This window comes from Ranitomeya imitator, chromosome 3, assembly GCF_032444005.1.
Source record: "Ranitomeya imitator isolate aRanImi1 chromosome 3, aRanImi1.pri, whole genome shotgun sequence".
Taxonomy (NCBI): Eukaryota; Metazoa; Chordata; class Amphibia; order Anura; family Dendrobatidae; genus Ranitomeya; species Ranitomeya imitator.
Genome location: NC_091284.1, coordinates 510278709 through 510304320, shown reverse-complemented (window position 1 = coordinate 510304320; position 25612 = coordinate 510278709). Strand labels below are relative to the sequence as shown.

Genomic DNA, 25612 nt, shown 5'->3' with positions numbered 1-25612 from the left:
TTATTTGTTCATAGTTTCCTTGTCCAGCTGGTTATCACAATTTTGTCTTGCTAGCTGGAAGCTCTGGGATGCAGAGTGGCATCTCCGCACCGTTAGTCGGTGCGGAGGTCTTTTTGCACACTCTGCATGGTCTTTTGTAGTTTTTTGTGCTAACCGCAAAGATACCTTTCCTATCCTCTGTCTGTTTAGTAAGTCTGGCCTCCCTTTGCTGAAATCTGTTTCATTTCTATGTTTGTGACTTCATCTTTACTCACAGTCAATATATGTGGGGGGCTTCCTTTACCTTTGGGGAATTTCTCTGAGGCAAGGTAGGCTTTATTTTCTATCTCTAGGGCTAGCTAGCTCTGAGGCTGTGAAGAGGCGTCTAGGGAGAGTCAGGAACGCTCCACGGCTATTTCTAGTGTGTGTGATAGGATTAGGGCCTGCGGTCAGCAGAGCTCCCACATCCCAGAGCTTGTCCTGTGTGAGTTTACCTATCAGGTCGTGCCGGGTGCTTCTAACCACCAGGTCATAACAGTACAGCTGGCCCAAAGTATTAATGCATCTCAATAGAGGGATAAGCGAAGTTCTGAGACCATTTTTTTTCTTTGCACTGTGTTTTGTCTTTCTTTTCCCCTAAACCTTTGGGTGGTTCAGGACACAGGTGTAGATATGGACATTCAAGGTTTGTCCTCTTATGTGGATCATCTCACTGCAAGGGTACAAAACATTCAAGATTTTGTGGTTCAGAATCCTATGGTAGAGCCTAGAATTCCTATTCCTGAGTTATTTTCTGGCAATAGATCTAAGTTCCTGAATTTCAAAAATAATTGTAAACTGTTTCTAGCTTTGAAACCCCGCTCCTCTGGTGACCCCATTCAACAAGTTAAAATCGTTATTTCTATGTAGCGTGGTGACCCTCAAGACTGGGCATTTTCCCTTGCGCCAGGAGATCCTGCATTGCGTGATGTTGATGCGTTTTTTCTGGCGCTTGGATTGCTTTATGATGAACCAAATTCAGTGGGTCAGGCAGAGAAAATCTTGCTGGCTTTGTGTCAGGGTCAGGATGAAGCGGAGGTGTACTGTCAGAAGTTTAGAAAGTGGTCTGTGCTTACTCAGTGGAATGACTGTGCCCTGGCGGCAATTTTCAGAAAGGGTCTTTCTGAAGCCCTTAAGGATGTCATGGTGGGATTTCCCACGCCTGCTGGTCTGAATGAGTCTATGTCTTTGGCCATTCAGATCGATCGGCGCTTGCATGAGCGCAAAGCTGTGCACCATTTGGCGGTATTCTCTGAGCATAGGCCTGAGCCTATGCAGTGTGATAGGACTTTGACCAGAGCTGAACGGCAAGAACACAGACGTCGGAATGGGCTGTGTTTTTACTGTGGTGAATCCACTCATGCTATCTCCGATTGTCCTAAGCGCACTAAGCGGTTCGCTAGGTCTGCCACCATTGGTACGGTACAGTCTAAATTTCTATTGTCCGTTACTCTGATTTGTTCTCTGTCGTCCTATTCTGTTATGGCCGTCTGTTTAATTTATCTGTGCCAGAGCACGCCGCTATGCGGAGTTATATAAAGGAATCCTTGGAGAAGGGTCATATTCGCCCGTCGTCGTCACCATTGGGAGCAGGGTTCTTTTTTGTGGCCAAGAAAGATGGCTCTTTGAGACCTTGTATAGATTACCGCCTTCTTAATAAGATCACGGTCAAATTTCAGTATCCTTTGCCGCTGCTGTCTGATTTGTTTGCTCGAATTAAGGGGGCTAGTTGGTTCACCAAGATAGATCTTCGAGGGGCGTATAATCTTGTGTGAATAAAACAGGGTGATGAATGGAAAACAGCATTTAATACGCCCAAGGGCCATTTTGAGTACCTGGTTATGCCATTCGGGCTTTCTAATGCTCCATCTGTGTTTCAGTCCTTTATGCATGACATCTTCCGAGAGTACCTGGATAGATTCATGATTGTATATTTGGATGACATTTTGGTCTTTTCGGATGATTGGGAGTGTCATGTGAAGCAGGTCAGAATGGTGTTCCAGGTCCTTCGTGCGAATTCCTTGTTTGTGAAGGGGTCAAAGTGTCTCTTTGGAGTTCAGAAGGTTTCATTTTTGGGTTTCATTTTTTCCCCTTCTACTATCGAGATGGACCCTGTTAAAGTTCAGGCCATTTATGATTGGACTCAGCCGACATCTGTGAAGAGCCTGCAGAAGTTCCTGGGCTTTGCTAATTTTTACCGTCGCTTCATCGCTAACTTTTCTAGTATTGCTAAACCGTTGACTGATTTGACCAAGAAAGGTGCTGATGTGGTCAATTGGTCCTCTGCGGCTGTAGAGGCTTTTCAGGAGTTGAAGCGTCGTTTTTCTTCTGCCCCTGTGTTGTGCCAGCCAGATGTTTCGCTCCCGTTTCAGGTCGAGGTTGATGCTTCTGAGATTGGAGCAGGGGCTGTTTTGTCGCAAAGAAGTTCTGATGGCTCGGTGATGAAACCATGTGCCTTCTTTTCTAGAAAATTCTCACCTGCTGAGCGCAATTATGATGTTGGCAATCGAGAGTTGTTGGCCATGAAGTGGGCATTCGAGGAGTGGCGACATTGGCTTGAAGGAGCTAAACATCACGTGGTGGTCTTGACGGATCACAAGAATTTGACTTATCTCGAGTCTGCCAAACGGTTGAATCCTAGACAGGCTCGATGGTCGCTCTTTTTCTCCCGTTTTGATTTTGTGGTTTCGTACCTTTCGGGATCTAAGAATGTGAAGGCTGATGCCCTGTCAAGGAGTTTTGAGCCTGACTCTCCGGGTGTTCCGGAGCCGGCGGGTATTCTTAAAGAGGGGGTAATTTTGTCTGCCATCTCCCCTGATTTGCGGCGCGTGCTGCAGAAGTTTCAGGCTGATAGACCTGACCGTTGTCCTACGGAGAAACTGTTTGTCCCTGATAGATGGACTAGTAGAGTTATCTCTGAGGTTCATTGTTCGGTGTTGGCTGGTCATCCTGGAATCTTTGGTACCAGAGACTTGGTGGCTAGATCCTTTTGGTGGCCTTCTTTGTCACGGGATGTGCGTTCTTTTGTGCAGTCCTGTGGGACTTGTGCTCGGGCTAAGCCCTGCTGTTCTCGTGCCAGTGGGTTGCTTTTGCCCTTGCCGGTCCCAAAGAGGCCCTGGACGCATATTTCCATGGATTTTATTTCTGCTCTCCCTGTTTCTCAAAGGATGTCGGTCATTTGGGTGGTTTGTGATCGCTTCTCTAAGATGGTCCATTTGGTACCCTTGTCTAAATTGCCTTCCTCCTCTGATTTGGTGCCATTGTTTTTCCAGCATGTGGTTTGTTTGTATGGCATTCCAGAGAACATCGTCTCGGACAGAGGTTCCCAGTTTGTTTCGAGGTTTTGGCGGTCCTTTTGTGCTAAGATGGGCATTGATTTGTCTTTTTCTTCGGCTTTCCATCCTCAGACTAATGGCCAAACCGAACGAACTAATCAGACTTTGGAAACATATCTGAGATGCTTTGTTTCTGCTGATCAGGATGATTGGGTGTCCTTCTTGCCTTTGGCTGAGTTCGCCCTTAATAATCGGGCCAGCTCGGCTACTTTAGTTTCTCCTTTTTTCTGTAATTCTGTTTTCCATCCTCGTTTCTCTTCAGGGCAGGTTGAGCCTTCGGACTGTCCTGGTGTGGATACGGTGGTGGACAGGTTGCAGCAGATTTGGACTCATGTGGTGGACAATTTGACATTGCCCCAGGAGAAGGCTCAACGTTTCACTAACTGCCGGCGCTGTGTTGGTCCCCGACTTCGTGTTGGGGATTTGGTTTGGTTGTCATCTCGTCATGTTCCTATGAAGGTTTCCTCTCCTAAGTTTAAGCCTCGTTTCATTGGTCCATATAAGATTTCTGAAGTTCTTAATCCTGTGTCATTTCGTTTGGACCTTCCAGCTTCTTTTGCCATCCATAATGTGTTCCATAGGTCGTTGTTGCGGAGATACGTGGCGCCTATGGTTCCCTCCGCTGATCCTCCTGCCCCGGTGTTGGTTGAGGGTGAGTTGGAGTATGTGGTGGAGAAGATTTTGGATTCTCGTGTTTCGAGACGGAAACTCCAGTACCTGGTCAAGTGGAAGGGTTATGGTCAGGAAGATAATTCCTGGGTTTTTGCCTCTGATGTTCATGCTGCCGATCTAGTTCGTGCCTTTCATTTGGCTCATCCTGATCGGCCTGGGGGCTCTGGTGAGGGTTCGGTGACCCTCCTCAAGGGGGGGGTACTGTTGTGAATTATGTTGTCGAACTCCCTCCTGTGGTCGTGAATGGTACTTCGGCGAGTTCTGTCCATGGACTCCCTCTGGTGGCTGTGAGTGGAGCTGCTGCTTCTGAGGTTCCTTACACAGGTGATGTGGTTTGTCCTTTGGTTGGCTGCTCTATTTAACTCCACTCAGATCGTTACTCCATGCCAGCTGTCAATGTTCCTGCATTAGTTCAGTTCTCTCTTGGATCTTCTGGTGACCTGCCTTCTCCAGCAGAAGCTAAGTTCCTCCTGATAGTTTATTTGTTCATTGTTTCCTTGTCCAGCTGGTTATCATGATTTTGTCTTGCTAGCTGGAAGCTCTGGGATGCAGAGTGGCATCTCCGCACCGTTAGTCGGTGCGGAGGTCTTTTTGCACACTCTGCGTGGTCTTTTGTAGTTTTTTGAGCTGACTGCAAAGATACATTTCCTATCCTCTGTCTGTTTAGTAATTCTGGCCTCCCTTTGCTGAAATCTGTTTCATTTCTATGTTTGTGACTTCATCTTTACTCACAGTCAATATATGTGGGGGGCTTCCTTTACCTTTGGGGAATTTCTCTGAGGCAAGGTAGGCTTTATTTTCTATCTCTAGGGCTAGCTAGCTCTTAGGCTGTGAAGAGGCGTCTGGGGAGAGTCAGGAACGCTCCACGGCTATTTCTAGTATGTGTGATAGGATTAGGGCCTGCGGTCAGCAGAGCTCCCACATCCCAGAGCTTGTCCTGTGTGAGTTTACCTATCAGGTTGTGCCGGGTGCTCCTAACCACCAGGTCATAACAGCGCAGCACTGCAAGTCTACGATGCTACGTTCCCCTGCTTTCCATTCATTCATGCCGATTCGGCTCCCTTCCGTCTGACATGTAGTAGGGAGACGGCGCCAAGCGGCGGATTGACATGCGCAGTTCAGTGCAGTGAACATCGCATATTTCCGGTCATGCGCACTGATACGAGCGCAATGATCTGCGCTCCAGCTGGAACGCACGCCGGCTGTAGTTCCTGCACAGCAAGGCACTAGAGGTAAATCTTAGTGTCATATCTTAGACACTAGCTCTTAATGGCTGCACGAGCCCCACAAATATGGTGTTCGCTATGCGTGAAAGATAAATGAGATTGTTATGAAGTGAGCAGTGCATTTTGACATCTATGCTTGATATGAACTGATAGAATTTGTCTCCAAGATGGTGCCTTCCCTATGTCTGAAAAAATCTTCCTCTTGTGTCGGCAGTAGGGACCTCCTATCCTTGATCAGGGTTAATCTATATATAAGGGGGCACATGGACGGCTCCATGAAGCATCCACATATCATGGCCTCCTGATGATCCGTGAAGGTGAAACGCGTTGAGGCGTGTCTGAACATCAGAGAATGATGAGTATTCCTCCTCACTTGCTGTTCTGATTTATCTATATTTGTTAACACTAGCAGACAATTTGGTCTGAGCCTATTTTGAGCCTGAAATTGTATATCTACTTTACATTGAAGGATATGGCTATTAATGTAAAACTTATTAGTGTATATATTTCCTGCCCATACAGCTACCCATAGGGCATCCAAGGGTCAGCCACCGTGGAGTGGGGGTGCCATATCTGCTGAACAGTAGGGTCCCAACGCCCACAGGTAGGTAGGAATTGCGAGAGCAGGGAGCAGCATAGTGAGGCGATTTATGTACACATGAGCACTTTCGCACTTTTGCACTTTTTTGTCTGTGTCTCTCACCCTGTCACAGTCTAGATTATAGCAAGCAATAGCCAATATCAGTTTTGTTAACCTCTATCTCCTGTTTATCTATCTTTTCTGTTATGTAATTGATAGCCCAATTGAGACAGCAGTCTAGGGCAACTATAGGAGACTTAGGGGCAGCCGTCGTGGAGCGGGGGCGCCAACTCATCTGTGTATTAGGGTGCCAACCTCCGCTGACAGGCAGTGTGATATAGGTACTACAAGGGAGCACAGTTGTTTGTTGTGTTTGACTGTCGTTGTCTTTCATGGTTTTAAAGCTATTGAATAAAGTAATGTTTTATCTTGAATATCAATAAGGATTAAGGTAATTTGAATTGGTTTTTTGATTTCCCTGGACCTTTAGCTTATTATTTATATTTTGAGTCTTTTTATAAGGTTTTGAAAAAAACGCAGTAAAACCTGATACCTGCATTTTTTCTGCATTTTTACACCACCCATTACTTTCAATTGGTGAAAAAATGGTTGGAAGAAGTGACATGCTCTATTCTGAAAAACCAAAGGTTTTGCACAAAAATACTAAGAACAAAAAAACAAGCTGTATGCATGAGATCCCTGAAATCTCAGACTTTGCTGGTACGCAGCTGAAAATTTTTATTAAAAAAACCCTATGTCTGAACATGGCCTAATAGTTGGAGACTTTGTTGGACAGTTTTGCTCAAAAGGTTACATACCCCGGCAGAATTTTTGCTTTCTTGGCCTTTTTTTTCAAAGAATAGGAATGATAACACCAAAACTTTTTATCCACTCATGGTTAGTGGTTGGATGAAGCCATTTATTGTCAAACTACTGTGGTTTCTCTTTTTAAATCATAATGACAACCCAAAAAATTCAAGTGACCCTGGTACAAAATTCACATACCCCATAATACCGTGTATTGCCCCCTCTAACATCAATGACAGCTTGAAATCTTTGGTGGTAGTTGTGGATGAGGTTCTTTATTTTCTCAGACGGTAAAGCTGCCCACTCTGCCTCCAGTGTTTGTTGATAACGTGCTATATTCATCTTTCCTTCAACTTTGACCAAGTTTCCTGTGCCTTTGTAGCTCACACATCCCCAAAACATCAGCGATCCACCTCCGTACTTTACAGTCGGAATGGTGTGCCTTTCATCATAGGCCTTGTTGACCTCTCTCCAAATGTAACATTTATGGTTGTGGCAAAAGGTTTAATTTTGATCTCATCACTCCAAATTACCTTCTTCCAGAAGTTTTGAGGCTTGTCTCTGTGCTGTTATGGTTATTGTAGGTGAGATACTTTGTGGCATTTGCGCAGTAATGGCTTTCTTCTGGCGACTCGACCATGAAGCCCATTTTTCTTCAAGTGCCTCCTTATTGTGCATCTTGAAACAGCCACACCGCTAGTTTTCAGAGAGTCCTGTATTTCAGCTGATGCTGTTTGTGGGTTTTTCTTTGCATCCTGAACAGTTTTCCTGGCAGTTGTGGACGATATTTTTTTGTTTACCTGACCGTGGTTTTGTTTTTACAGAGCCCCTGATTTTCCATTTGTTAATCACAGTTTGAACACTGCTGACTGGCATTATAAATTCCTTGGATATCTTTTTGTATCCCTTTCCTGTTTTATACAGTTCAACTACCTTTTCCCGTAGATCCATTGACAATTTTTTTTGCTTTCCTCATGACTCACAATCCAGAATTGTCAGTGGCTGGATGAAAGATGCAAGAGTCTGTCTGGAACCCAGAAACTCACTCAGCTTTTATGTACACACACACACACTGATAATAATAATAAATAATAATAATAATCTTTATTTTTATATAGCGCTAACATATTCCGCAGCGCTTTACACACATTATCATCGCTGTCCCCGATGGGGCTCACAATCTAGAATCCCTATCAGTATGTCTTCACTGATGAAGCAAACAAGTCACAGGTGAGGATGTTACCTTTAGTAGCCATTCAAACCCATTTTTGTCAACATCTGTGCATGTTATCAGGCCGAAATCACCAGGGTATGTGAACTTTTGATCAGGGTCATTTGGATGTTTTGGGTTGTCATTATGATTTAAAAAGAGAAAACAGAGTAGTTTGACAATAAATGGCTTCACCGGTGTTATCATTCATATTCTCTGAAAAAAGGCCAAGAAAGCAAAAATTCTGCCGGGGTATGTAAACTTTTAAGCACAACTGTCTGTAAATTACCAGTAGTAGTTAAATCGCTCACACCTGCTTGCAATGTAGCAGATACAGCTTCTTTGCTTGAATAACCCACCAACCATTATGCATTATTCTGGCAGGAGGAAGGAAGGGACTAATAATATCTTGTGACCATCATAATCTAAAAATGCTCTTCGGAAAAGGTGTATGGAATAAAGGGGCACATGTGGACCCTAGAGCCTGAAAGGGTCCCTAAGAGGTCACCAGTATCATAAATGGCACATAGCAGCTAAGGGGGGTGTTACAGACTTTGCATTGCAGTGAAGGAACATTAGATTGTACTGCTAGTGAGAACACATGATTAAATAGAGATATTTCCCCAATAGCATAGTGTGATAATTGTATAGTAAAAGAAGGGGGGTTTCTGATTGAGTTAATATAGATCCATATTCACGACCCTCTCTATTAGCTACAGCTCTATTAATGAGAATCTGTCATCAGGTTTTTACTATTTAATCTGAGGGAAGCATGATGTAGGGGCAGAGACACTGATTTGAGTGATGTCTCACTTATTAGGCTAAAATTGTTTTATTACCAGGAGATTCTCAATACAGGACATACATCTTGGTCCAACAATGCCACCAGCACTGATTAGCAACTCACTGTCAATAGACAATGTACACAGAAGGCTGTGGTGTGAGCAGGGTTATCTTTCTGAGCTCTGCTACATGCTACATCTAAGACTCTTATTGTATCACAAATGCTGCAGCCAGTAAACTAAGTGACACATGATTGGATTCATGGTCTCTTTTCCTACTTCATGCTGCTCTCAGATGAGGTAGCAAAAATCTGCTGACAGATTCCCTTTAAGTGAGGATTTTGGCTTTAGAAGTCTACCACTGTCCATTTAAAGCAATGCAAGTAGGCTCGGACTGGCCCATAGGGTAACAAGGTAATCCCCCGGTGGGCCCCTGTGCAGATCTGGTCCCCCAACCCCACTGTATGAACAGTACTTGGCATAATTCACTTGATTCACTCTGTACAGAAAAAAGCAGCATTTTAGCATTCATTAACTAATTTACCCAGTTTATTATTATATAGAGATATAGGTAAACTAGCTATTGAACCCGTTCTACGCCTGGGTGGCGAACATTTATATTGGTATATGGTCTCCATCCTGGTGTGTGCTGCTCCATCCTGCTTCCCCATCCTGTCATGAGCTGCTCCATCCTGCGTCCCCATCCTGTCATGTGCTGCACCCATCCTGCATCCCCATCCTGTCATGTGCTGCACCCATTCTGCGTCCCCATTCTGTCATGTGTTGCACCCATCCTGCGCCCCCATTCTGTCATGTGTTGCACCCATCCTGCGCCCCCATTCTGTCATGTGTTGCACCCATCCTGCACCCCCATTCTGTCATGTTTTGCTCCCATCCCGCGCCCCCATTCTGACATGTGCTGCTCCCATCCTGCACCCCCATTCTGACATGTGCTGCACCCATCCTGCGCCTCCATTCTGACATGTGCTGCACCCATCCTGCGCCTCCATTCTGTCACTTGCTGCTCCCATCCTGCGCCCCCATCCTGTCATGTGCTGCTCCTATCCTGCGCCCCCGTTCTGTCATGTGCTGCTCCCATCCTGCGCCCCCATCCTGTCATGTGCTGCTACCATCCTGCACCCCCGTTCTGTCATGTGCTGCTCCCATCCTGCGCCCCCGTTCTGTCATGTGCTGCTGCCATCCTGCACCCCCGTTCTGTCATGTGCTGCTTCCATCCTGCATCCCCGTTCTGTCATGTGCTGCCATCCTGCGCCCCCGTTCTGTCATGTGCTGCTCCCATCCTGTGCCCCCGTTCTGTCATGTGCTGCTCCCATCCTGTGCCCCCATTGTCATGTGCTGCTTCCATCCTGCACCCCCGTTCTGTCATGTGCTGCCCTGTTCTGTCATGTGCTGCTCCCATCCTGCGCCACCATTCTTTAATTTGCTTCTCCTATCCATATGCCCCGTACACTGCTCCATAAAGGTTTATGGCCCCCATAAGATGCTCCTTAGTATATGCCCCTGTACACTGCTCCATTATGGTTGATGGCCCCATAAGATGCTCCATAGTGTATGCCCCGTACAGTGCTCCATAAAGGTTTATGGCCCCCATAAGATGCTCCATAGTGTATGCCCCGTACAGTGCTCCATAAAGGTTTATGGCCCGCATAAGATGCTCCATAGCATATGCCCCCGTACACTGCTCCATTATGGTTGATGGCCCCATAAAATGCTCCATAGTGTATGCCCCCGTACAGTGCTCCATAAAGGTTTATGGCCCCCATAAGATGCTCCATAGTGTATGCCCCGTACGCTGTTCCATAAAGGTTTATGGCCCCCATAAGATGCTCCATAGTATATGCCCCCGTACACTGCTCCATTATGGTTTATGGCCCCCATAAGACGCTCCAGTGTATATGCCCCGTATGCTGCTGCGATATATATATAAAAAAATAACATACTCACCTATCGTTGCTGGGCGCCGAGTGCTGGGGGGCCTGAGCAGGCGGGGACACCGGCGCGCTGTGGGGGTCAGGTGCCGGGGTCGCCACTAGCTCAGGCCCCCGACACTTGCTATATTCACCTGGCCCTGATCCAGCACTGTGTGCTGCTTCTTCCGGGTCCTCTGGCTGTGACTGTTCAGTCAGAGGGCGGCGCGCATTAAGCGCGTCATCGCGCCCTCTGAACTGTGAACGTCACAGGCAGAGGACCCGGAACACGGAGCCGCACGCAGCACTGGAATGGGGGACAGGTGAATATACTTACCCTCCTGGCGCGTCCCTGCCTCTCCGTTAGAGATCGCGGTGTGCGTTCAGTGTTTACGCATACCGCGATCTCCCGGGAGCATCACTCTGGGGGGGCCAGACTGCGACGGCGCTTGCGCAGTCTATAAAGGTTTCGGACAGAGTGACGCTCCCAGCGTTATATTATAGATTTGTGATTGAGAGTAGTGTAATATTGGTATGCAGGTGAAAAGTGGGCCCCCAAAGTCAATGTTTCTGGTGGGCCCTTGGCACCCCAGTCTGACACCGAATGCAAGTCTGGGTGATTTATTTCAATAGATAAGATGTAATGCTTTATTTGCCTGTACATTATTTTAGTTCTACCACCAAGCATCACTATTTGATGAATAAGTTCAAAATATTTCTTTTTACCACCTGCATATCAGCATTGCTGCAAACATACCACGGACTGGTGAGTCAGAGCTCTACTGCCTATCACATAATGCAGTAATTTGTTTTTTTACACTTCGAGAACGAAACCATTAGATGTGATTTTTGTGCTACCACTCTGTCAGGGCCAGGAGCCAGATGTAGCCTGTAGGTAGCAGGTTGGTATTGGTGGTTTACAAAGTATGTTGGGATTGGTGGGCTATGAAGTATGTTGGTATTGGTGGGCTATAAAGTATGTTTGTATTGTGGTCTATAAAGTTTGTTGGTATTGATGGTCTATAAAGTATGTTTGTATTGTGGTCTATAAAGTATGTTGGTATTGGTGAGCTATAAAGTATGATGGTATTGGTGGTCTATAAGGTATGTTGGTATTGGTGGGCTATAAAGTATGTTGGTATTGGTGAGCTATAAAGTATGTTGGTATTGGTGGGCTATAAAGTATGTTGGTAATGGTGGGCTATTAAGTATGTTGGTAATGGTGGGCAATAAAGTATGTTGGCATTGGTGGGCTATAAAGTATGTTGGTATTCTGGCCTATAAAGTATTTTGGTATTGGTGGTCTATAAAGTATGTTTGTATTGTGGTCTATAAAGTAAGTTGATATATTGGTGGGCTATAAAGTATGTTTGTATTATGGTCTATAAAGTTTGTTGTTATTGGTGGGCTATAAAGTATGATGGTATTGGTGGTCTATAAGGTATGTTGGTATTGGTGGGCTATAAAGTGCGGTGTGTTTGTATTGTGGTCTATAAAGTATGTTGGTATTGGTGAGCTATAAAGTATGTTGGTAATGGTGGGCTATAAATTATGTTGGTAATGGTGGGCAATAAAGTGTGTTGGCATTGGTGGGCTATAAAGTATGTTGGTATTCTGGCCTATAAAGTATTTTGGTATTGGTGGTCTATAAAGTATGTTTGTATTGTGGTCTATAAAGTAAGTTGATATATTGGTGGGCTATAAAGTATGTTGGTATTGGTGGGCTATAAAGTATGTTGGTATTGTGGTCTATAAAGTAAGTTGATATATTGGTGGGCTATAAAGTATGTTGGTATTGGTGGGCTATAAAGTATGTTGGTATTGGTGGGCTATAAATTATGTTGGTATTGGTGGGCTATAAAGTATGTTGGTATTGGTGGGCTATAAAGTATGTTTGTATTGTGCTCTATAAACTATGTTGGCATTTGTGGGCTATAAAGTATGATGGTATTGGTTGTCTATCAGGTATGTTGGTGTTGGTGGTCTATAAAGCATGTTGGTATTGGTGGGCTGTAAAGTACGTTGGTATTGGTGGGCTATAAAGTATGTTTGTATTGTGGTCTATAATAATAATAATAATTTTTATTTATATAGCGCCAACATTATTCCGCAGCACTTTACAATTAAGCGGGGACATGTACAGACAATAAATTCAGTAAAAGTTAAGACAATTTAAAAATTTAAACAGTGACATTAGGGGTGAGGTCCCTGCTCGCAAGCTTACAATCTACAAGGAAATGGGGGGACACAATAGGTGAAAAGTGCTTGTTATTTCAGGTCTGGCAATTATAATAAATAGGGATTTTCATATAAAGCTGCATGATCTGGTTATCAGCCCGTGTGTTTAAGTGCAATAGTCAAGCATCAAGTGCAGTTATCGTGTGCATGGAGGGTGTGGAGACAGATGAATAGTAGGGTGCAGATTCAGAATAATATTTGGAAGGAGAGAACAGGACAAAGTTAGTTTACTGAGTAGTTGATGTGGTAGGCTTGTTTGAAGAGATGGGTTTTTAAAGCACGCTTGAATAGGTCGGGGCTAGGTATCAGTCTGATCGTCTGGGGAAGTGCATTCCAGAGAGCTGGCGCAGCACGAGAGAAGTCTTGGAGACGGAGGTGCGAAGTTCAGATTATGAGGGATGTTAGTCCTAGGTCATTTGTAGAACGGAGGGCACGTGTAGGGCGATAGACGGAGATGAGAGAGGAGATATAAGGCAGTGCAGAACTGTGGAGAGCTTTGTGGGTGAGAGAGATGAGTTTATACTGGACCCTGTAGCGAATGGGTAGCCAGTGTAATGACTGGCACAAGACCTATAAAGTATGTTGGTATTGGTGGTCTTTAAGGTATTTTGGTATTGGTGAGCTATAAAGGACGGTATGTTTGTATCGTGGACTATAAAGTATGTTGGTATTGGTGTGCTATAAAGTATGATGGTATTGGTGGTCTATAAGGTATGTTGCCATAGGTGGTCTATAAAGTATGTTGGTATTGGTGGGCTGTAAAGTATGTTGTTATTGATGGTTTACAAAGTATGTTGGTATTGGTGGGCTATAAAGTATGTTGGTACTGTGGGCTATAAAGTATGATGGTATTGGTGGTCTATAAAGTATGTTTGTATTGTGATCTACAAAGTATGTTGGTATTGGTGGTCTATAAAGTATATTTGTATTGTGGTCTATAAAGTATTTTGGTATTGGTGGTCTATAAAGGATGTTGGTATTGGTGGTCTATACAGCATGTTGGTATTGGTGGTCTATAAAGTATTTTGGTATTGGTGGTCTATAAAGTATGTTGGTATTGGTGGTCTATTAAGTTGTTTATTGCCAGTCTGTACATAAATAAAGAGATGGAGTAGATCACATCACTGTAAATGCTCTTTGTCAATCCCACTTTATCTCCGACATGTATCTGCATTTACATACTGCATGGCTGTGATACATCTGCAGCACTATTTGGCCTCTCTAAAATACTGTACATTTCTGGACAAAACAAATCCATTATCTAGACTTGAATTTAATAGAAAAGGTAATTTATGAATTATTATTATTACTACTGCTACCTCAGACCTTAATCAACTCCACAAATGGTCATCATCTGTGAGAAGAAATACTTGTAGGGAAAGTTTCAGACATGACTCCCTTATAAATGTATGGGTAAATTAAATCTTGACATTTATTTCTTTTGGCACCACCACCGTGAATAAACAGAGATAGCAATTATGCTTAATCCGGAAACATACTTCTCAGAAATAGAAAGTTCCAGACCTCTTATATTAAACACTATAAACAGAGCACGTCAAACTAGAAGGCCATCTTGACAGAATAAGCCTATAATTTGTGTTTTCCCACTCATAGGAGCTCAACAGACAATATTACATGATTTATTAGAATGAATCCAGGTGTCCGGACATCAACATGAGGTCATCCTGGGAGTGTGTCCGATGTACCGCGTGTAGATCCTGTAACCACATGAAATTAGAACTCTAGACGACTTCTTTGGCTACATCTAAAATAAAGGACTACCCTTTTTTCAGTCTGATGATGGATTCCTATTCTTTAGATCTGCTGATTTTCTGCAATTAGGTACAGGAATTAAAAGACTGATGCCAAGACTCTGACCTTGGGTGGACAGAAGAGCAGATGGCCCTGTGCGAGGATGAAATATGGGCCCCTTGCTCTCTGATATGTCATCATAGAGCAATGCCTTAAGCATCAAAAGTAATTCCCCCTTGTGAGCCATGAAATTCAATATCTTAGTCCCTTATGTAACAGACTATAGGAAGCATCTCTGAAAGTGGCAGTGGGCCCCATACCGTACCAGAGCCCTGTGCAGCTGCACACGTCATACATCCCCCCCATGCGCTTAGCTTATAGAGGAATTTCAGCAGCTCAGAACTATGGTATGTGCACATGTTGAGTATTTGCATCAAAATTTTCCGAGGGTCTCTTTGCAGGAAAAACACTGCTTAAAAGATGCGGTCCGGTCTACAATCAAAAGTCTGTAGTCACTGTTTGCTGTGTGGTGCAAAGATTCAATGGTTTCTGTGCCTGGAACAGCGGTAATGTATGTGATATGCATACTCCCGGGCAGAAGTCTAGTTGGCGTGCCCTCACTCCTTACAAATTTATGGAGTCTAGTGGGTGTGGCCGTCCTGTGGGCATGGCCGTCTAGTGGTTGCGTCCGTCCAGTGGGCATGGCCGTCTAGTGGGTGCAGCCATCCTTTGGGCATGGACGTCTAGTGAGTGCGTCCGTTCAGTGGGCATGGAGTCTAGTGGGTGCGGCCGTCCTGTGGGCATGGCCATCTAGTGGTTGCGTCCGTCCAGTGAGCATGGAGTCTAGTGGGTGCAGGCGTGCAGGCGTCCGGTGGTCATGGCCGTCTAGTGGGTGCAGCCTCACTCAATACACTTGAGTATCTGCAGACTTTTCATTTTAGACCGGACAACCCCTTTAAGCATGCGTTTTTTATGCACTTTTCCTCATTCATTTGAATAGATAAAAAACGCTGAAACAATTAACATGCTGAAAGTTTGAACCCGCTTCAGATGTTCAAGGAAAAAATAAGCGGCATGTGTATGAGATTTCTGAAATCTCATTTATTTTCCAGGTACTGTAAAACACAACATTTTTCAGCAGGAAAAAATGTGGCAAAATGCAATGTGTAAACAAGCCCTAAGATCTTTATATCAGCATGACAAGAGTATGGCAATTGAAGGATTTAATACACCAGATAAGTAGCAGAAAGTATAAAAATCTATTACTTAGGGTTGTAATTACTGTGCAGGACAAAAGTTTCACCATCCCATGGATTTACTTTTTCTACCCTTTTCTGACAAGCAATATTTTGTTCTCATTTTATCGTATGCTGGAACATTAGAATTTCTGCATCAATAAATGCTGAAATATTAGAATTTGGCTGAATGTGTGCTTTGGATTTTCTGATATCAGTGTGGCCTATTGTAGATTAGTCTACTACAAGGAAAAAAAAGTTTATGACCAAAGTTTGTAGATTAATTCACACACAATTCTAATCCAGAAATTGTCACAAGTGAACAAATACCTGCAAATTTGTCTTAACATTTATCCAAACATAGAAGACACAAGATTGGTAAAATCAGATTGTATATTATTTATGCATTATTAGCACATGATTGCTGTCACCTTACTTACCTTGACTGCAGTTATTGCTGGTGAAACCAGGGAAACATTTACACTTGTTCGGTCCCACACATTCGCCATGCTTACAGCCCTGTTCACATATAGCTGGAGAATGACAAGATGCATCAAAATATAATAATTCCACTAGGACCATGCTGTCTATATTAATTAAATAAAAGTTTTAATGTACTATTCGTTAATGGGGGATTATATAGGGATGAATAATAATCACAAATACAAAATAATATTTATAATTTATAGGCATTCTGTATTTAAAGAATTAGAAGCTCCATACAGATGTTGGACCCTAGATCTTGTGTCCCTACTTATCAGCTTGGGCTGTCATAGACCATAAACTACATTAGTGACCTGGCAAACCATTATCGCATGAAATATCTAATATATAATTGCCTAGAATACTACTTCCTGCAATTTGTGCCAACTTCCTGTCCGGAGCTAATGTCCGGAGATAAGTGACGTCAACAGTGTCCAGTGTCTGATTGGTTGCCGCCTGCTGCGAGCGACCAATCAGAAACGTGCCGTACTGTGACACACTCCGCCCGCCATTTTGGTGTGATTTTTGAATTTTTACCTCACAGCAAGTTTCTACTGCGTGGAGGCGGGCCCAGTGACGTTGCTCTTCAAGCTCCTGCCGAATTTCGTCAAAAAAATGATAATACCATTTACCAAAACTATATATATTTAGTTGTGAAGTGGTTCAGTGACATTTTCACACCAATTTTGAACTTTTGTTTGGTGTTTTCTCCATATACTGCCTATTATTCACTGACTGTTATACTGAGAGACTGCCGTTTATTAACCTCTTCTTTGCCACATTGGGTATATTGCTCTATTATTTGCCACATAAGGACATTGTCCATTATTGCCCAGCAATTTCTCTGCAATATAAACTGCCTATTTATTAATATCTGCATTCCTGCAAAGAACTATTGCCTATTATTAACTGGCTATTTTCCTACTACCTGACACTGCCTCTTATTAACCTGTTGTTTGCCACCACCACGCTTAAAGCTGTTTAGCTTAGCCAACATGAGCTCTAATAGTAAGGATACTAATGACACAGAGCCCAAAGCTGCTGATGGCGCACGTAAGATTAGGTCTGATAGAAAGTATACTAATAATGCAGAGCAAAAAGACGCCGATGCCGCACGTAAGCGCAAACAGCGTGCTAACAAGAGTACAGAGGATAGATGCAAGCGCATGGACACTGTTAAGTATACTAATGACACAGAGCCCAAAGCTGCTGATGGCGCACGTAAGATCAGGTCTGATATAAAGTATGGTAATGATGCAGAAAGTTGTCGTCTGATGTCTTTCATCCCTCCCCTCATAAGCATGTTCATGGATCCTGTGTAACTGTACCTTAAATAACAAGAATTGTCAAGAGCTGGTGAGTGCAGCCATTTTTTGTTCTTTCTTACTATTATTTATTAATTGTATTATTCTTACATTTGAATAAATAAAGTATATATGGATTCTAGACTCCCGATTCTTTAGAATCGGGCTGCCATCTAGTCTAATATATAATTGCCTAGAATACTACTTCCTGCAATTTGTGCCAACTTCCGTGGCTTTGTCCGGAGCTAATGTCCGGAGCTAATGTCCGGAGCTAATGTCCGGAGATTAATTGCCTAGAATACTACTTCCTGCAATTTGTGCCAACTTCCGTGGCTTTGTCCGGAGCTAATGTCCGGAGCTAATGTCCGGAGCTAATGTCCGGAGATAAGTGACGTCAACAGTGTCCAGTGTCTGATTGGTTGCCGCCTGCTGCGAGCGACCAATCAGAAACGTGCCGTACTGTGACACACTCCGCCCGCCATTTTGGTGTGATTTTTGAATTTTTACCTCACAGCAAGTTTCTACTGCGTGGAGGCGGGCCCAGTGACGTTGCTCTTCAAGCTCCTGCCGCATTTCGTCAAAAAAATGATAATACCATTTACCAAAACTATATATATTTAGTTGTGAAGTGGTTCAGTGACATTTTCACACCAATTTTGAACTTTTGTTTGGTGTTTTCTCCATATACTGCCTATTATTTTTGTTCTTTCTTACTATTATTTATTAATTGTATTATTCTTACATTTGAATAAATAAAGTATATATGGATTCTAGACTCCCGATTCTTTAGAATCGGGCTGCCATCTAGTAAAATATAAACAAACAGGCAGGTTGTAGTTTACCTTCACATTGGCCTTTGCTATTTCGTTTCCACCCGTAGCAGCACTCCGTTTTGGTTCCATATCTACATAGCCCAGGTGTGTTCAGAGATGGTATGAGCCGTCTATGCCTTCTGCAGATACAGAGAGTGATACCATTCAATATATTATTGTTGTGAATGTATGAACACCATGTATAAGCTACATAAAAATAACCTTAGTTATCCATGTTCCATGGATAGCTTTCATATGCTTATAGTTTGAGACACTTTCAATTTCTAATTCCCGTCCTAACTATATATAATAAAACCCTAATGAAAATTGTCTCCTTGTTTGCAGTATATATGGTATATCATAAAACTACTGTTTGCAACTGACATATTTAAAGGATATTAACATAAGTGATAGTTGAACATGCTTGGATAAGGAGTTATCCGAGCTCATGTCATGTGCTAACCAAGTGTCTTTGGCGTGCTCGAAAAATATGTTCAAGTCCCCGCGGCTACATGTCTTGTGGCTATTCGTAGGCAATCCCTGCATGTCTTTCCGAAGACACTCGGATAGCAAACGAGCATGCTCAGATAACACCTTATTAAAGCATGTTCACTTAAAACGAATTAACCCCTTTACCCCCAAGGGTGGTTTGCACGTTAGTGACCAGGCCAATTTTTAAAATTCTGACCACTGTCCATTTATGAGGTTATAACTCTGGAACGCTTCAACGGATTCCAGTGATTCTGACATTGTTTTCTCGTGACATATTGTGCTTCATGATAGTGGTAAAATTTCTTTGATAATAAATGTGTTTATTTGTAAAAAAAAAAACAGAAATTTGGCAAAAAATTTAAAAATTTCGCAATTTTCCAACTTTTAATTTTTATGCAATTAAATCACAGAGATATGTCACACAAAATACTTAATAAGCAACATTTCCCACATGTCTACTTTACATCAGCACAATTTTGGAACCAAATTTTTTTTTTCGTTAGGGAGTTATAAGAGTTAAAAGTTGACCAGCAATTTCTCATTTTTACAACACCATTTTTTTTAGGGACCACATCACATTTGAAGTAATTTTGAGGGGTCTATATGATAGAAAATACCCAAGTGTGACACCATTCTAAAAACTGCACCCCTCAAGGTGCTCAAAACCACATCCAAGAAGTTTATTAACCCTTCAGGTGTTTCACAGGAATTTTTGGAATGTTTAAATAAAAATGAACATTTAACTTTTTTTCACAAAAAATTTACTTCAGCTCCAATTTGTTATATTTTACCAAGAGTAACAGGAGAAATTGGACCCCAAAAGTTGTTAAACAATTCATCCTGAGTACGCCGATACCCCATATGTGGGGGTAAACCACTGTTTGGGTGCATGACAGAGCTCGGAAGCGAAGGAGCGCCATTTGACTTTTCAATGCAAAATTGACAGGAATTGAGATGGGACGCCATGTTGCATTTGGAGAGCCACTGATGTGCCTAAACATTGAAACCCCCCACAAGTGACACCATTTTGGAAAGTAGACCCCCTATGGAAATTATCTAGATGTGTGGTGAGCACTTTGACCCACCAAGGGCTTCACAGAAGTTTATAATGCAGAGCCGTAAAAATAAAACAAATTTTTTCCCACAAAAATTATTTTTTAGCCCCCAGTTTTGTATTTTCCCGAGGGTAACAGGAGAAATTGGACCCCAACTGTTGTTGTCCAATTTGTCCTGAGTACGCTGATACCCCATATGTAGGGAGGAACAACTGTTTGGGTGCATGGCAGACCTCGGAAGGGAAGGAGCGCCGTTTGGAATGCAGACTTAGATGGATTGGTTTGCAGGCATCACGTTGCATTTGCAGAGCCCCTGATGTACCTAAACAGTAGAAACCCCCCACAAGTGACCCCATATTGGAAACTAGACCCCCCAAGGAACTGATCTAGATGTGTTGTGAGAACCCCAAAAGTTGTCCAATTTGTCCTGAGTACGCTGATACCCCATATGTTGGGGTAAACCCCTGTTTGGGCACACAGGAGAGCTCTGAAGGGAAGGAGCACGGTTTTACTTTTTCAACGCAGAATTGGCTGGAATTGAGATCGGATGCCATGTCGCGTTTGGAGAGCCCCTGATGTGCCTAAACAGTGGAAACCCCCCAATTATAACTGAAATCCTAATCCAAACACACCCCTAACCCTAACCCCAATGGTAACCCTAACCACACCTCTAACCCAGACACACCCCTAACCCTAACCCCAACCCTATTCCCAACCGTAAATGTAATCCAAACCCTAACCCTAACTTTAGCCCCAACCCTAACTGTAGCCTTAACCCTAGCCCCAACCCTAACCCTAGCCCTAACCCTAGCCCTAACCCTAACCTTAGCCCTAACCCTAAGCCTAACCCTAACCCTAACCCTGTTATGATGTGGTGGTCTAGGAGCAACATGGAACAAGCTCTGAAGGAAGTGGTAACTGTACTGACCGCAGTCCCTAAGCTCAACACAACACTAGAAGTAGCCGTGGAATGCTCCTAACTCTCCCTAGACATCTCGTCACAGCATAAGAGCTAACTACCCCTAAAGACAGAAGCAGGAAAACTATCTTGCCTCAGAGAAAATCCCCAAAGGATAGATTAGCCCCCCACAAATAATGACTGTGAGTGGAGAGGGAAAAGACATACACAGAATGAAACCAGGATAAGCACAGGAGGCCAGTCTAGCTTGATAGATAGGACAGGATGGAATACTGTGCGGTCAGTATAAAACACTACAAAGATCCACGCAGAGTTTACAAAAATCTCCACACCTGACTAAAGGTGTGGAGGGTAAATCTGCTTCCCAGAGCTTCCAGCAAGACAGAATTAATTCATACTGATAACGCTGGACAAACATAGGAGGCACTGAACGGATAAGTCCACAATCTGTGAACAGAAAAGCGCAAGCAAAAAACAGCTTTGCAGAACTGGTCAGGATAACAGGGAAATCCAAAGAGATGTGAATCCAACCAGGAACCATTTACAAGTGGCACTGGCTGAAGAAAGAGCCAGACCTAAATAGCCGAGCAGATGAGACGATAAGTGGAGGCAGCTGAAGACAGCTAACTCCAAGGAGCAGCCATACCACTAGAAACCACAAAAGGGAGCCCAAGAGCAGAACTCACAAAAGTGCCACTTACAACCACCGGAGAGAGCCCAAGAGCGGAATTCACAACATAACCCTAACCCTAACCCCAGCCCTAACCCTAATGGGAAAATGGAAATACATTTTTTTAATTTTTTAATTTTTCCCTAACTAAAGGGGTGATGAAGGGGGGTTTGATTTACTTTTATAGTGGGTTATTTAGCGGATTTTTATGATTGGCAGCCGTCACACACTGAAAGACGCTTTTTATTGCAAAAAATATTTTTTGCGTTACCACATTTTGAGAGCTATAATTTTTCCATATTTGTGTCCACAGAGTCATGTGAGGTCTTGTTTTTTGCGGGATGAGTTGACGTTTTTATTGGTAACATTTTCGGGCATGTGACATTTTTTGATTGCTTTTTATTCCGATTTTTGTGAGGCAGAATGATCAAAAACCAGCTATTCATGAATTTCTTTTGGGGGAGGCGTTTATACCGTTCCGCGTTTGGTAACTTTTGGGAACTTTTCAGAATATTTTCCCATGCTCGAGTTCATATGATTTCATCCAGCAGAGGGCGCATCACTGCGACTCGAGGTAACTACAGTTCATTCCCCTGCATTCCATTCATTCACCAAGTTTTACAATTAGGAGCACAGCTGCATTAGCAAAGCTCCTGGGTGTAAAATGATTTAACCCTTTCAGATGGATTTACAGCGTGGGACAAGACTGAACGACGGAAGGTATGGAAAATTGTTGCTTGTTTTTTTTAACTTTGTTTCAGGTGACAAGGGTCTTCAGTGGATTAAGAGTATACTAAAATATTAAAACACCTGGTGTCTTTATTTCATTAAAATAGTTTTTAATAATGTGTGTGTGTTTTAGTAACCATCTCGTACTATTGGATTAATAATGGATAGGTGTCATAATTGACGCCTCTCCATTATTAACCTGGCTTAATGTCACCTTACAATAGCAAGGTGACATTAACCCTTCATTACCCCATATCCCACAGCTACACGGGAGTGGGAAGAGAGTGGCTAAGTGCCAGAATAGGCGCACCTTCCAGATGTGCCTTTTCTGGGGTGGCTGGGGGCAGATGTTTTTAGCCAGGGGGGGTCCTATAACCATGGTCCCTCTCCTGACTATTAATATCTGCCCTCAGTCACTGGCTTTCCCACCCTGGCGGATTTAACCCTTTAATTTAATAGCTAGAGACCCCAAATTTGACACAAAGACACTTCTTACATTACTAAAGAGGAATATGTAATAAAAGAAGGGATATGAGATGGTTTACTGTATGTAAACCATGTCTCGTATCCTGTCGGGTTTGAGAAGGAGATAGGATAGGCCGGGAATTGAATTACCGGCTTTTCTGCTATCTAGCGCTGTATGAAATATAAATATCTCAAATATATACATATATATATATATATATACAGTGGGGCAAAAAAGTATTTAGTCAGTCAGCAATAGTGCAAGTTCCACCACTTAAAAAGATGAGAGGCGTCTGTAATTTACATCATAGGTAGACCTCAACTATGGGAGACAAACTGAGAAAAAAAAAATCCAGAAAATCACATTGTCTGTTTTTTTAACATTTTATTTGCATATTATGGTGGAAAATAAGTGTTTGGTCAGAAACAAAATTTCATCTCAATACTTTGTAATATATCCTTTGTTGGCAATGACAGAGGTCAAACGTTTTCTGTAAGTCTTCACAAGGTTGCCACACACTGTTGTTGGTATGTTGGCCCATTCCTCCATGCAGATCTCCTCTAGAGCAGTGATGTTTTGGGCTTTTCGCTTGGCAACACGGACTTTCAACTCCCTCCAAAGGTTTTCTATAGGGTTGAGATCTGGAGACTGGCTAGGCCACTCCAGGACCTTGAAATGCTTCTTACGAAGCCACTCCTTCGTTGCCCTGGCGGTGTGCTTTGGATCATTGTCATGTTGAAAGACCCAGCCACGTTTCATCTTCAATGCCCTTGCTGATGGAAGGAGGTTTGCACTCAAAATCTCACGATACATGGCCCCATTCATTCTTTCATGTACCCGGATCAGTCGTCCTGGCCCCTTTGCAGAGAAACAGCCCCAAAGCACGATGTTTCCACCACCATGCTTTACAGTAGGTATGGTGTTTGATGGATGCAACTCAGTATTCTTTTTCCTCCAAACACGACAAGTTGTGTTTCTACCAAACCGTTCCAGTTTGGTTTCATCAGACCATAGGACATTCTCCCAAAACTCCTCTGGATCATCCAAATGCTCTCTAGCAAACTTCAGACTGGCCCGGACATGTACTGGCTTAAGCAGTGGGACACGTCTGGCACTGCAGGATCTGAGTCCATGGTGGCGCAGTGTGTTACTTATGGTAGGCCTTGTTACATTGGTCCCAGCTCTCTGCAGTTCATTCACTAGGTCCCCCCGCGTGGTTCTGGGATTTTTGCTCACCGTTCTTGTGATCATTCTGACCCCATGGGGTGGGATTTTGCGTGGAGCCCCAGATCGAGAGAGATTATCAGTGGTCTTGTATGTCTTCCATTTTCTAATTATTGCTCCCACTGTTGATTTCTTCACTCCAAGCTGGTTGGCTATTGCAGATTCAGTCTTCCCAGCCTGGTGCAGGGCTACAATTTTGTTTCTGGTGTCCTTTGACAGCTCTTTGGTCTTCACCATAGTGGAGTTTGGAGTCAGACTGTTTGAGGGTGTGCACAGGTGTCTTTTTATACTGATAACAAGTTTAAACAGGTGCCATTACTACAGGTAATGAGTGGAGGAAAGAGGAGACTCTTAAAGAAGAAGTTACAGGTCTGTGAGAGCCAGAAATCTTGATTGTTTGTTTCTGACCAAATACTTATTTTCCACCATAATATGCAAAAAAAATGATAAAAAAACAGACAATGTGATTTTCTGGATTTTTTTTTCTCAGTTTGTCTCCCATAGTTGAGGTCTACCTATGATGTAAATTACAGACGCCTCTCATCTTTTTAAGTGGTGGAACTTGCACTATTGCTGACTGACTAAATACTTTTTTGCCCCACTGTATATATATATATATTACACACCCCTATACTATGTGTACACATTTATTCTATCCATTCTATTCTAACTTGTCAGTGTGATTTTACTGTACACCGCACTGAATTGCCGGCTTTTCTATAGAACACAGCTGCGTATTTCTCGCAAGTCACACTGTTGGTCCGTGTGTAATCCGTATTTTTCTTGCCCCATTGACTTTTATTGGCGGATTTTTTGCGCAATACGCTGACAAATGCAGCATGCTGCGATTTTCTACGGCCGTACAAGACCGTATAATACGGATTTGTAAAATACGGCAGATAGGAGCTGGGCCATAGAGAATCATTGTACTGTATGCAATCCGAATTTTCTGCACCTCTCATACGTCCGTAAAACTAGCTAGTGTGACGCTGGCCTAATACGCCTAGTGTGATGCCGGCCTTACAGGCTTATAGATTTTTTTTTTCTGAATTGTCTTCCTTGCCGTCTTCTAATTCGGTTCTGTGGCGTCTTCTTTTTTAGATTCTATGTATAAATAGTGGCAATTTCCAAATAGAAGCCACCTGTAGAATGTTGAGGTCACTTCTTTTGGTCGCTTTCTGGCTTTCGAAGGCTGAAGTGGTTAAAAAGAAGGAACAAATGCACAAAAAGTCGTTTTGACATTACTGTGCATATGTTGATTATTTTTAACATTTATAAAGTGCTTTTTCAGGTAGGTTCTTGAAAAAGTGCCACAAAAGCACAGCAAAAAAGGAACATAATGCACAGTAATGTTAAAAAGACATTACTGTGCATCTTTGTGTGCACATGCTCTGTCTTATATTTCTTATTTTACCTGCTTCAGGGTTCATAAAGCGTGAAGTAATTAAAAGAAGTAAGGTGTTCATTCTTCGAGCAACTTTGTTAGCAAGCCGTCCATGTTATATGGAGAGCAAAAACAACGAATTCTGGCATTTTTCCTTTAAAAACTCATTGGTTCTGTGGGTGTCTCAAAGATGCTGTGCGCACATTTCAGATAATTTCTACTCTGAAAACTCACCAAAAAACCTCAGTTTGAACACACTCTTACTCTGCCTGAAGAGGTTTTGAAGAGTTT

At 43.0% G+C, this 25612-nt stretch overlaps 1 protein-coding gene across 1 annotated transcript in view; it reads right to left on the bottom strand.

Moving 5' to 3' along the window:
- EGFL6 (EGF like domain multiple 6) overlaps positions 1-25612 on the bottom strand; it is a 149242-nt gene that overhangs the window by 73355 nt on the left and 50275 nt on the right. Inside the window, exons 2-3 of the mRNA XM_069757671.1 lie at positions 18413-18522; positions 16224-16316 (exon numbers count right to left, since the gene is read on the bottom strand). Coding sequence (XP_069613772.1) covers positions 16224-16316; positions 18413-18522 — 203 coding nt within the window. The remainder of the gene's footprint in view (positions 1-16223; positions 16317-18412; positions 18523-25612) is intronic.